Here is a 14828-nt window from a genome sequence, read left to right on the forward strand (position 1 = left end):
TACATAAGGTTAAATTCAAACATTACATACCTTGTCTGATACATGGCATATTGGAAGATGATCCTGATCATAAGTTTCAATTTTGCGAGAAATGTTAAATGAAGTAAGAAAAGCATTAATACGGCCCTTTTCTCATAAGCCAAAGTATTTTGTTGAGCTACATAAAAACAGTTTTGTTTAATAGAGATGATAAATATTGATAAATTTTAAGAATATATAATTATTCCTTTTAGCAAAGACTACATATTCATTAATATGCTGTTCAAATCTTTACTATACGTTCTTTTGATGACTTGTTTTCTAAGATAATTTGCAGCGATGAGGTAACTTTCAAATCAACAATTCATGTCAACAGACACAACTATACCTACTGGTATTCAGAGAACCATAGAATTGTTTTTGAGAGGCTGCTGAATCAATCTGGTGTTACCGTTCGGGGTGGTATCTCATGTCATGGAGTAATTGGGCCTTGGTTTTTTGATGGAATAGTAACTAGAGAGAAGTACCTGGAAATGTTGGCAACCTAGGCCGTTCTGGGGCTACAAATTAACTACAACGACTTCAACTTTCTTTACTTTCAACCGGATTGAGCCCCACCCTCTTATGCAACAGCTGTGCAAAACTACGTTAATGAGTTATTTGGTGGGAAAGTTATTGGACGACAAGGGCAGTATCTCCAGACCTTACACCTGTAGATGTTTTTTCTTTTAGGGAATTGTTAAAGATAATAACGTCTACACTACAAAACTGCAAACAATTGAAAGATGCTATTCAAAATGCTTTTGAAGAAATAAATTTCAATACACAAGTGTGCTTTAGCGTCTCAGGTCATCTGCAGAAATTTATCGACAAAAATGGAAAACAATTCGAGAAGCAATGTAATAAATAATCATAACTTCAATAAAGTGGTAGTGATGAATTCAATTTGTTTTTCTTTATATTCAAAACCTTTACGATGGGTAGTGACTTTTAGCTCACCAGTATATTTCTTAATGTATACAAAACTGTTTCTAAATGGAAAGGATACGTTAATCTGTTCCTTTACAACACCTGTCCCAATTTTTTTTATGGCTGTGACATGTAAAACATCTGAGGTGCAAGAGGGACTAGTTGGAATTGCTTTCTTTGAGAATAATATTAGTATTTTCTGAGAGTGAACATTTTCTTCATTTTAGTAGTTGTGATGGTTGATATCCAGCAGTATAATTGACTGCAAAAAACTAACTAACTATAATTGACTCTGCAATTGGAACTATTACATCAATCACTTTTAATAAATGAGCCTGGCGCAATATATTAATTAATCTATTTTTTTAGCTGTAGCACATAACATAAAATTTCTTCTTGTATGTTATAGTTTTTATTAATTTTTAATGAAGTTTTTATTATTTTTGTTTTTAATATATTTTTTCAGATGCAAGTTGAACCGCAAAATATGGCAATTGTTAAATTTACACCTAGTTTAGGTGATCCACATCCTGATTTTGCTGATGAAGTTTATTTTCCACCACTAACAGCTGAAGAATTAAATGAAGCATTAGCACTTCCACCGCCTCATGATACTGGTATATTAACTACATAAATATTGTTTTAAAAATTTATTTATATTAATTTTTATAGAGAATAGTGTAGAAAAATATTTCTATATATACAAACACAGTAAAGTTATAACAAAGTATAATTAATTTATACAAAGTTGGTGAGACCAATTTATAAATTTGTAGGTTGGCTATAAAATAAAAATGAAGTTAAAAAGTTCCTTCAGTTCAATTTTTTAATGAATGCTAGGATGTAAATTTAAACAAATATTTGTTGGTAAGCAGATTATATTTATATTTATAATTTCTTATATAACATACTTAGTTTCATTAGCAAGGAGTACAACAAAAAGAGGATCACCCATTGAGTTATCAATTTGAAAAAATTAACTCAGCAGTAAGTAATGCGGAGGTAAACAACTACTTCAAGAACGCACAGATACTATGATTTATAGATAATCACAAATCAATATAGCCAATGCAGTTATTCAGGAAAACAAAAATTACTTGATTTTTATTCCACTATTAAGTGGAGAAAACTATAAGTATTGTTTCCCACAGAAAGGGATTGCTGTATTAGTTAACAATATCCATTAATAATTTTTTAAAATTTTTATGATTCATGAAAACCATTTGAGGTACAAGTAACACTAGTTAAAATTGCTTTCTCTGTAAATGAAGATGTTCGTTATACATTCAAATCCCTTGGTGAACATATTGAAGGTGTCATTAGAAGGGCTGAATATCAATTTCATTTCACTGGGCTTGGCATTCTGATACACATTAATATATTTGGCTAAGTAAAGAACAGCATTGGAAACCACTTCATTCATCACTGTCTGTAATAAACTTGGCTTGTTATGCTTAACAATTTTAGGAATGGCTGTGCATTCTTAGGTATATCATGTTGCATAGAATCATAAAATGTATGGCACTTCATTATAGTAGTGAAATAATTAATCCAAACAAAGGGAATTTTTGTTTTGTTGTAGGGAATTTTCATTCTGTGGCAGACTGCTTGCTGTTTGGTGTTTCAGGTTATGTTATTAGTTCATATACAAACAGAATTGGTGGTTTTTGTGCTTTTATAATTCATTGTCAATTAGTTTTTGGTGACTTTGTGAGTTTCGGTTATAAGTTTGTTATTTGTTTCTAGTTAATACATTTAGATTCGGAGTAACAGTACAAGGTGAAAAGATAAAGATGTTACGATTTGCTGTTTATATAGTAATTCTAGCTGAGAGTAAAAAGGATTTAGAAGAAACAATGAATGGCATAGATGAAGTCCTACACAAGAACTACCGCATGAAAATAAACAAGAACAAAATGAAAGTAATGAAATGTAGTAGAAATAATAAAGATGGACCACTGAATGTGAAAATAGGGGGAGAAAAGATTATGGAGGTAGAAGAATTTTTTTGTTATTTGGGAAGTAGAATTACTAAAGATGGACAAAGCAGGAGCGATATAAAATGCTGAATAGCACAAGCGAAACGAGTCTTCAGTCAGAAATATAATTTTTTTACATCCAAAATTAATTTAAATGTGTAATTTAATTTAAATGGAATACTGGGATCGAGTTAATTTCATGCAAATAATGTTATTTATTACACGATAATAATTTTTTTTTGTTCACAGTTGAGTTTGATTCAAGATTTTTACAAAACGATGAACAGTCACCATTCTCAGGATCTGAATATAAAGAATTTCCATATAATTTATTAAGAAAAAAATCACAGCCGGAACCTAATTTAATTGAGAATAATCATGAACCATTTATTAGAAGAACATATCCGACACATTTTACAACTGTTTACAATACACCAGATCATTTCCGTTCTGGTTATGAGAGTAAAGATGATAATATTCAACAATCAGCACCTATATTTATCGCTAATGGTAATTATTGTTAATTTTGTAATAAATCGTTTTTAGTTGGTTTTTATTTATTTATTTACTTAGAAAATCTTAGAAATTTTAAGAATCATAGAGAAAATTTATCATAATCCAAGGAGATCATTAAAACACTTCCAACTGTTTTTTTTTAATTTTTTTTTTTATTCATTTGACTGGATTTATGCAGTATTTCATTCCTTATCGTTCTTTACCCATCTGCCACAACATATTTCCTAAATTCTATATCCTCAGTTATCAACATCGTCTTCATGTGTTATGCAAGGAGTCGCTGAAATGTAATGCACACTGGAACAAAATGTCACATAAATTGACAGGTTTTATCATTATAGTTTCATTTCCTAATACTAACATTTCAAGACTTGTTCACCCATGCTTTCTCATTTTCTGTCATTTGTCATTGTTATGTGGTTGAATGTATCTTTCACATCAATATATCTAAAACAATATGCAGTAATTGAATTTTTAACAGCGGAAAAAGAGAAGGCTAGTAACATTCATTGTTTAAAAGCATTTACAGTGAAACTGTTGATAAAAATACTATGAGTAAATAGACAATACAATTTTGTACATCAGAAGTATTGGGGATAAACATCATTGTGATCATCCAATTTCTGTTATTGATTAGAAGCACCAAAAGGAGTTTGGTTCAAAATGACTGTCGCATTACTACCTAGATTGGCACATTGAAAAAACTAGTAGGACACATTATTGCAAAACTGGGCTACCATAAAATCAGCAAACTCTTGCAAATTGATATTTGAATGTGTTCAGATCCTCCATACTCCCATATTTTTTGCTTTGTGATTTTTACATCTTTGTACAACTAAAACATATTGTTAATGGTATTCATTTCACCATGGATGATGAGCTGAAGGAAGCAGTGAGATTATGAATATAGGAAAGACTGTTTGCATTTTTCATTGACAGAATGAAAAAATTGGTTCAGTGTTGGAAGAAATGAGTATCTAACTACGATTACAAGGAAATATAAATGTAACATTTTGTAGCAAATGTAATGTACTTCTATTTCTATGCCGTATATTAACTGTTTAATTTGTGAGTTATGAGCAACTGTACATTACATTTCAGCCACACCTTATAATTTTACATCCATTCTTTACCATTTTGACTGAATTTACTTATCCTGTGTTTATTAATTTATGGCTTATCTTTTTTTTCCTAAAAATCATGCATAAATTTATCTCATTTCTTATTAATTTAAAAACTTTTTCATTTTAAACTTAATACGTTTAATCAGCATCATTAAACACTAATAAATGCCAATAATTGTGAATTTGCATCTAATAAGAAGTATTAAGACAAATATACTTATTAATGTAGATTCATGTTTTTAACATTTTTATTCTTGTTTAAATATATTGTTATTACTGAAAATAAAGTAAAAGAGAAATTTCTTAAGCAGTAAGCAGCCTCTTAATAAAGCACGAAATTATTCAAATAAAATAAAAAATTGTAAACATTGATCATTTCACAATGTATGTAAGCTAATAATAGGGAAGAGAAGTTTTTTAACTCTTTATTTTTAAATTAAGAAAACATATGTTCAGTAGAATGTGCAAAAAATCACTGGAAAAGAGTAAAACCTATGGGAAATGTAAAAGGAAATGTTAGATATCCGGACTCAAAAGTTTAAGTGAAGATAAAGAAGAACTGGTAAGAATGTACCACAAAGAAAGTTTTTCTTAGTACCTAACCTTGCTAGACACATTTTAACAATAGTTAATTGTTTTTTTATACTGATACAGAACTCAAAACTGTAAAAGTAAGTAATTTAAAATAACCTTTTTCTTTTTCCAATATCTTGTTGATACTGGAATAATTCTTTCTTGAAAGGAAAATTCTATAGTTAAATTCTTCGGAAATGGATATAAGTTATCCACAATTAAATTGTACCATACAGCTGATTGCTTATGTTCATCTTCTATTTCACTGTTAATAATGTTGCATTATTAGTTAAAATTCTTACAAATATACAGTTTATTTATTCTTAAGTATCTTATTTACAAAATAAATAATTTATCAAAGCATTAATTGTGATTTTATTATAAAATTTACAATAACTAATCAAAATTAATACAGAACAACAAAAAATGTTACGCTGCAAAAATGTTTTGTGGTTTATGTTTCATTACTATGATTTTATTAAATTTTTTTTTCCAATTGTAACTAATAACATTCATTCATGAATTTATTGTACTAACAACAAAAACTTTTACAACGAAAAGCTTCAAAATCCTGAAAATTTTTAGCTGTTTCTTGAGATGTGATTTTTTAACATAGCTGTAACCCTAATGTTTCGCTTTTTTATTCCCAAAACCCAAATATAATATATATTGCTCATAACTCTAACCCCAATGTTTCCCTTTTTTATTCCTAAAACACAAATACAATTTTAGATTCATCGTTCATATCTAGAAGTATAAATCGTTCAAATGATTGAATTGTTTGTGCGCTTCAATTAAAATAAAAATATGAGCACATACAGCAAACATACACCAGCCCATCATGCTTTTTTATTGGAGAGATTTAACAAGTGATTATAAAATAAGATTACAATTATAAAATCAATAATATAATACAAGGATTATTTGCTTCTGGTACTTACAAACAGAAACTAGCTGATACTGTTAACAATGACCGTGACCTGTTTTCATAATAAACTTGCGAAACAGCTTCTCATATATAATCGTAGAACAGAATATTGTCGCACTTTTAAGACAAAACTGGATGCACTCTCTTTATTTGTTTGCTTCAAGTCTTATCACACACTTATTGCTCGCTGGCCATCCGCAGTATTTGTAGCCTGAGGTGTAGGAGTTGCCCTGATGTAATAACAGCCAACCCTTCCTCATTTTCATTCAAAGATGTTTTTACAAGTTTTATTTCATTTTCTAGAATTTTCTTTATAATCAACTTACTATTCTATTTTAAAATTATTTTTGTTATTGTTTCTAAATTTTATTTTTTTACATGCTTTCTTTTTCATGTTGAACTTGCCATTTCTAAAAAAAACTCAATTCATCACAATATTATGTAATTTAATGTTCGGATGTTTTACTATGATAAAATTATAGTGACTACTGTTTGTAATTGCTACTTTGTTGTATTTTGCCAAGAAGCGCTTCATTCAGTGTGAGCATATGCAGCAAACAAACCAATGCACCATGCTTCTTCATCTGGTTGATACGTTAAAATAAATTTAAACATTTTTTCAAATTCGATCAGATGAATGAGTCATTTTTGAATAACTCGGCACTTTTGAATAAATTAATGCTTCATTCTGAATGATTCGGATACCTTGCTTCGTTCAAAATAAAAATGTGAGCACATACACCAAACAAACCAATTCACCATGCTTCTTCATCTAGTTGATTACAAGAGCAACAGCTTATGGTTGATAATGAATCATAGCGTGTGAAAATGCCATGTTTAATTGGGACTTGAACCACAAATTCACCAGAATGGCGAATTTATATTTCTTATAGAATTTTTATTTAAATCTTAAGTCTTCATGTTTATACATAAAGACAAAGATTCAATTTCAGATTACAAATATTATTATTTGACACCTGATATTTGAAACTTAATACACTAATAGTTGAGATAAACATTTTCAAAAGCTTGATGTGTAAATATAATCCATACTATTAAACAAAATTTCTTTTTGACATTTATGTTTTGAATTATTTATATATATTTTATTTCCTTTTCAGATGATAGATATTCAACAAAAATTACTGATAATAATAATAATATGTATCCACCAGAAAATTTAATTTCATTACCTTTTGAAAATATAAATTCAGAAGATTTTGGTATACAAGGTATATTTAATGAAAGAGATCCAACAAAGTTATTAAATAATGATAATAATAATCATCATCAACAGAATCAACAGTCATTAGTTGGATTTAATAGAGAGTATAATACTCCAGATAAATTCCGTCACGGTTTTGAAACTAAAGATAATTACAAAAATATTATCGAATCATCATTATCGCCTCTAAATAACGATAATAATAGAGATGACAATAAAAATAATAAAGGTTTACTATATCAGTTGGGTTATAAAATGTCATTGCACCCACAACAGCGACAGTTATTTGAGAAAAATAATATTCCTGATAGTTCTGCTGGTAATATTGACATTGATAATAGTAATAAAATTATGTTAAACGATTTGAGTTCAGCACCACCTAGAGGTTACACAGAAGGCGGTATGGTTTTTCTACCTTCAAAAAATAACAAAAATACAGGTATATTGATTATTTTTACATTATCATTCTTATAATTTTATTTTACTAGTACCAATCAACCAGTAATCTGATCTATGTGGAACGAAAAACCTCTAATTCAAGTACACACAGTTCAACAAAACAATGTTATAATGCTGTGATATATTTGTAAAATTAATAATAACAAATTGCAGACACATGTTGCATTACAATCAGACAGTACTTGAATTAGAAAACAGCTGTTCCACATGTGTTTTGTTAACTCTTAAAATAATTTCAAATCTATATCCGTTAGTGTTTCCATCATTTTATCTTGATTTCAAGTTGTAGTTGAATTCATTATTACAGTAATGATATCAAATTTATTGCAAAATGCCTAGTCGGATCACAGAATGCAAAAAAAAATCACGGATGTTAAAAAATCATATAATCAAAGTGGTATTTGAAAGATTTGATAATCTAACATATCTGTTTGTATTCATATTTGATTTGTATATTTGTTTTTGTTTGTTGAATATAACATTTTTATAATCAGTAATTTTTTTATAGCTGTCTAAATTTTATTTTTACAAATATCTTCTAAAAAGCTGTATTTTCTCATTTTTATGTTAATAAAAAAAGAAAATGATAAACTACATGGACGTCTTGTTTTATACATTTTATGAAGAAAATATTGATGACTCTATTGAAGTAATTAAACTTTTCCTACAATCTTTTTTGATAGCACAGTAACATGTCAAAATCATCTGCTAACTTGTACGGTATTTAGTATAGTAACATAACCCCCTGGGTTGGTCTAATGGTGAACTTGTCATTGCAAATCAGCTGATTTTGAAGCCGAGAGTTCTAAGATTCAAATTGTAGTGAAGGCAGCTACTTTTATACAGATTTGAATACTAAGTCGTGAATACCAGTGTTTGGGTTTTAATTAACCATACATCTCAGAAATGGTCAACCTAAGACTGTACAAAACTATACTTCATTTGCATTCATACATATTATTCACATTCATCCTATAAAGTAATACCTTAGGTGGTTCCAGAAGCTAAACAGAAAAAGAAAAGTATAGTAACATATATATTTTCTTCTTCTTGTGCCTAATTTGTTCAGTGACTGTTGGCGATCATAATTTTATTCATCACTATTCTGAAGAGAGGTGTACTCAACATTCTAAACCTCATTTTCAAATCTGAAATTTTCAACCTATCAAATTTTTAAGCTATGATGTCCTTCAGCTGCCTGGGTCACATTATGCTGGTATCTTTCCCTCGATTACTAGATGTAACAAAGAGTATTTGGATGTCTCATGATGTGGCTAAAAGAGTATAATTACTGGATTTTGACTAATCGCACAGTCTCTGATTCCTGTTTCTTCCAGCTTACAATCGTTTCATTTGTTATCCTGTCCATCCAACGCACTTTTAAAAGACAGCTTTCTTCTATTTTTCTCTTTATCCTCCAGCTGGTATCCACAATCTAATATTTAAATCCATATAAAAGTAACTGCCTTAACTATGATTTGAACCTTAGACCTCTCGACTTGGTAATCAGCTGATTTGCGATGATTTCACCACTAGATCAACCAGTGGGTTTTTCAAAAGATATCTGTGAGACTACATCTCAAAGGCTTCAATTGTTTTTAATAGATGGCTCAATGAATGACCAGGATTACACCAGTACAACAGGAAAGAGAACAAGTAGCATCTGAATCATTCTTGTATGCAGGCCGAGTGGGTTCAAGATCTAGTGACATGAGTACATTCCTAAGTCAGAAGAAGGCTGATGTGGCCTTCTAAATTCTGTTCTTTGTTTTCATACTGTGATCCCACTGTTCATCAATACTACTCTCCAAGTACACATACTTTTTTACCCTTTCTAACATGCCACCCATGTCCATAAAAGGTCTTACTAGATCCTTACTGACAACTATGTACTTGGTCTTTTTGGTGTTCTGACTTAAACCATTTATTTTCACATACAAGTTTAATGCTGTATAACTCGCTTCATAACAATAAAAAATCAAGAGTAATCGTTTTATATTTTAGATTTTCAGTTTCATTTCAGTATTTTAATTTTTCTTTCAAAAACATGGAAAACTTATTTGTATTCTCTTTTTACTATTCTTTAATGTAACTATTTAACACTGACATGAAGTGTCCTAAAATAATTTTAAAATTGAGGAAAAAATTAATTTCTGAATTCTTTAGATCTTTTTTAAAATATTCAGTTTGAGTATTTTGAAACTTAATAAAAGCGAAATGGAAATATCTATGTAGTATATAGATATTTCTCAGTTTGTTTTATATGGTTTTGCTAATTCTAAACATATTATTTTATTATAACATTTTTCTTTCTAAATTTTGTTTGTTTTCTCACGGCAAATTATTTTTGCATTGTTCACTAACTATATTTTATTAGTATAGTTTTTTTTTCATTAATAAGTAAGTCTTTTACTCGGATGGGGTAATAATAATACATTATATAAAGCATGTCAGGAATGTGTAGAAATGCTAGTTTATGGATAAAAAAGGAACTGCCTCATTATTTTTCTGGATGGATCCAGGGAAACTGTTGTAAAAACTTAGATCAGAGCAGCAATACAGAGTACATATTTAATTATAATAAAATAATAATTATGATTAAAATGCATTAATATTAATGTAAATACATGAAGATATTAAATATAAAAAAATAACTGAAAAATAATTTACACTTCAAAAGATGTTAATGAAAATTATTATTTGAACACATGTTGAACAGAGTAGAAAATTAAAAGGTTTTCAGATATTGTAATAGTTTGATCATTTTATTAAATTGCAAGAGAACCATAATGAGGCTTTTTTCATATGCCAAAATACTGTGTTGAGTTATGCAAAAACAGTTCTGTTGTCTAACTCTACTGTTGGTCTGGTCTACCACTGTTGTCTGGTCTAGTGATGAACTCGTCATTGCAAATAAGCTGATTGTGAAGTTGGCAGTTCTAAGGTTCAAATCCTAGTAAAGGCAGTTACTTTTATATGGATTTGAATACTAGATCATGCATACCGGTGTTCTTTGGTAGTTGGGTTTCAATTAACCACACGTCTCAGGAATGGTCGATCTGAGACGGTACAAGACTGCACTTCATTTACATTCATACATATCATCCTCTGAGATAATACCTTATGGTGGTTCCAGAGGCTAAATAGAAAAGGAAAGAAAGAAAGAAAGAAAGAAAGTTCTCTTGTCTGGTTTAGTACAGGAGGATGTTGTTATATATATATTTTTTTTTAAATAAGTGATATGTTTTTTTTTTTTTTTTAATGAAGACTTGCTAAATTGTTACAGGTTTTTGTTGTATAAATAATGTTTTTTTTTTTTTTTGTAATGTCATTTTGTTATTCTTATACAGAGTAATTTTTTAGTCCTGTTACCCAATTGTTAATGTCTGGTAATTTTTTTCTAAAAAAGGGAAATTTTATTTTGTGACATGAAATTGGTAGCGCTACTCAACCGGTATAGATACGACAGTGTGAATTGATTCTCCTTGAGCTGTGTAAACTTTTGTGCCGTTTACGGTCGTGTTACGAACAGAATGTCTTTTACCATAGAACAACGAGTTTTCATTCTTGAACAATATTTTGCTACGAAATCGTACGCGAGTGTAAAAGAATCATTTCAAATTAAATTTGTTGGTGTTCCTCTGCCAGAAAAAATGTCAATTTCTAGGCTAGCAAATTGATTTCGAGACAGGTAGTGTTTGTGACAGAAAACGTAGTGGATGACCAACTCACTTGACAGATGATGTTGTAGAGAATGTGAAAATTCTCCACGGAAAAGTTTCCATTGAGAATTGAGAAAACTTTCCATGCCAGTTGGTTTGTCATATTCGAGTGTTCAGAAAGCTGCTAAAAAATTGAAATTGTATCCGTATCCTGTATGATTAGTCCAAGAGCTTCAGCCTCCAGATTTAAACAAGCGATTGCAATATTCCCGTCAGATTAGGTCTCTTGTAAATGGTAACGGAATAAGATTTTTAAATACAGTGTTCTTTAGCGATGAAGCTTCGATTCATCTTGACGGTTATGTGAACAATCAAAACTGTTGAATTTGGGAGATTAAAAATCCTAATGCTTTACAAGACAAATCTTTTCATCCTGAAAAAATTGGTGTGCGGTGTGCATTATCTTGTCATCGTATAGTCAGACCCGTATTCTTCAAACAGACAGTAAATGGTGAAGTATACAGGAATATTGTGCGCCAATTTGTGTCCCTCCTGGAACCTCAAGAACGGTATTGCTGCTTTCAGCAAGACGGCGCTACATGCCACATGTCTCGAGAAACCATGGATTTTCTGTAAGAGTTCTTTGATGATCGAATAATAAGCTAGGGCTTATGGCCTCCAAGGTCCCCCACCTCACATCTCCTGACTACTTTTTGTGAGGCTATATTAAGTCCGAGGCCTTCAAAAACAATCCTCACACTATTGATGAACTTAAAGTCAATATTACAGACTTTCACGAATATTTCCAATGCGACTCTTAAAAAGGTTTCTGCTAATATGCTGAAAAGATTCCATGCGTGTATAACCGCAAGAGGTGGGCATTTTGAGCATATTCTTTAACAATTATTATTAAATCTCTTTTGTAAGTAACAAATACATTTTTTTATTCCACCTAAATTTCCCTTTCTTAAATTACATTTAAAATTGGGTAACAGGACTAAAAAATCACTCTGTATCTTTTGTGATTATGGTTCTAACTGATCATGATAATAGAATTTCAGTGTATGTTGAATATTTTTAAAGATCATAAATCTAATTCCTGTGTAACAAAAAAGATAAGTGATAAGTGTAAAGAAAATCATATAAGACAAAGAAGGATTTAATTAAACAATTTTTTAAGGATAAAGATTGTAGTAGATAAGTTGTTAGTGGTTGGCAGGATCATAATGTACAGTGGAATAATTTATTACTATTATTAAAGCCATGAATAGTTGACAATAAACAGGGTTCTAAATAACCATATATGTACATAAGGGATTTTCAAAATGTAGTAACATGCTTTCCAATTCTGATTCTATAAATATTAGTTGAATCATCTAAGCAGAGCCAGGCCTAGAAGGAAGGCAACTGCCTACAGCAGCAAAACCACCTGAACTAGACCGCAAAAAAATAAACACAACTCTCAAATATATATTTCAATTGCTTGAATCTAGAAAATAATACTGTTTACTATTTATTAATACAATAGTATTATTATTGTACTAGTTTTGTTTATTGTTGTAAAAGTATATTTAGATTATCTCTGAAAATAGTAGGTACTAGTTTTAGTTTGTAAGGTCATTGTCATTAGCTTGTTAAAAATGTAAATTTTGTTTTTCAGTAAAACAATTTTCCGTAAATCAGTCTTAGTATCATTGTCTTAATTCAGTTGTAAGACATTTTTATGATTAATATGGTTATTTTGTAACTCTGTTTTTTTAATTTTAAAGTTTTTTTTGAAGCTTCAGTGGTGGCATTTTTTGGGTTTGCCTATGGTGGTAAAAACGCTAGGTTCTGATCTAAGGCTAGTGGTGGAGTAGAAATATGAATCCTCTAGAATTAAATAACAAAGAACTGGCTTCAATGTGAGTTTTAAATTCATAGTGACAACATGAGAAGTTAGACAGACCTTTATTCCAGTGGTTCCTAAACTTTTCTGAGTCGCAGTGCCCTTTCCAAGTCACGGCACCCTTTTTCAATTAAAAGTATGACTACTCATAAGTAAGAAGTAAAAATAAATAAAACTCTTGTATCTTCATTATTTGTTTACTTTATTAACATTAAATTAATTATATTATAAATGTCTTGATTCAATTATTTATGAAGCTTTTACAATATTTCGCAGCGCCCTGTGAAGAGGCTGCAGCTCCCCAGGGTGCTACAGTGCACAGTTTGAGAATAATTGCTTTATTCATTTATATTCAAGAGGAAATTCAGCACAAAATGTATACAAGTAGCCAAGAAGCCAACTTGATAAACCATACATTTTATTTCTCATAATATTTATTTAACGATTAATCTATTTTTTATTTATTTATTTTTTTTACTAATTACAGCTGAAGAAGAAGAAGAAGAGGCTCTTACTGAATTTTTAAGCGGTATTGATCCAGCATTGGGCTGGGGTTTTAAAAGACGTGAACGGCTTGATGTTAAAAAACCAGGTCCATTTTTCAGCACGAATAATTATGCTTTTCAGGTATGTTTCTTTTTATCATTTAATTTTTTGATTTTCACTTTATCGATTAATTATTATTACTTAACTATATGAAAAAAGTAATACATGAATTAAACGAAAAATTTTAAAATATTGGAGTAGCCTTAGAAGCGAAAATATAAAAATTTTAATTTTTACTGGATCTATTACTATTTTTTTAATTAATGTAAAAAAAAGCTGCCAAATGTTGCACGTCTGTTCTGGCTATTAATAATAAAAATTAAAAGACAGACCCAAAAAACAATATATATAGTTTTTAGAGGTAGGGAATAAATTTTAAGAAACATTTTTCTAAAAATATTCACGTAAAGGTTAAGCTTAACAAATTTTGCTTAAGTCAAGATTTCTCTAACTTTAACACCCTCCCCCCTTCAATAAAATAAGAAAAAGAAAATTTGCAAAAAATCTTTTTTCATTTTAGGTATGGAATGATTGTAGAGATTTCTTGAAGTTATACATATGAAGTATATAAACTTTCCAAAAATATTTGAAAAATATTTAAACCAAAGGAAGATAGAATAAAAGAACAAAAAAAATATATTTTGATTTTAAAAAATGGGATTGCTTTTTTGGAAAAAGTATTTTTTTCTTATTATTTATGTATGTATTGTAGGTAAGAAATTTGCTGTAATAAAGTTTTCTTTAAAAGTCCACTGAAGAAAATTGAAATTAGTTTTTTCACGATATCCTCCAACCCCCTTAACGAATTTTGAAAAAATTAATTGTAGAAAAATTTGAGCCAAGTTTGAAGAAAATCGGTTCAGTTTATTCTGAGATATAAAGCTATAAGTAGTGCGATAAATATACATTCGTGTGTTTTGGTGTAGATGAACTAGTTAGACTCAGATGTAAACGTAAAGATTTACAAATAAACTTGATAC

At 29.4% G+C, this 14828-nt stretch overlaps 1 protein-coding gene across 1 annotated transcript in view; it reads left to right on the forward strand.

Moving 5' to 3' along the window:
* Nucleotides 1–14828, forward strand: part of LOC142334035 (uncharacterized) — a 211311-nt gene that overhangs the window by 133939 nt on the left and 62544 nt on the right. Inside the window, exons 7-10 of the mRNA XM_075381700.1 lie at nt 1415–1565; nt 3177–3437; nt 7190–7732; nt 13790–13929. Coding sequence (XP_075237815.1) covers nt 1415–1565; nt 3177–3437; nt 7190–7732; nt 13790–13929 — 1095 coding nt within the window. The remainder of the gene's footprint in view (nt 1–1414; nt 1566–3176; nt 3438–7189; nt 7733–13789; nt 13930–14828) is intronic.

Source organism: Lycorma delicatula, chromosome 13, assembly GCF_047948215.1.
Source record: "Lycorma delicatula isolate Av1 chromosome 13, ASM4794821v1, whole genome shotgun sequence".
Classification (NCBI taxonomy): Eukaryota; Metazoa; Arthropoda; class Insecta; order Hemiptera; family Fulgoridae; genus Lycorma; species Lycorma delicatula.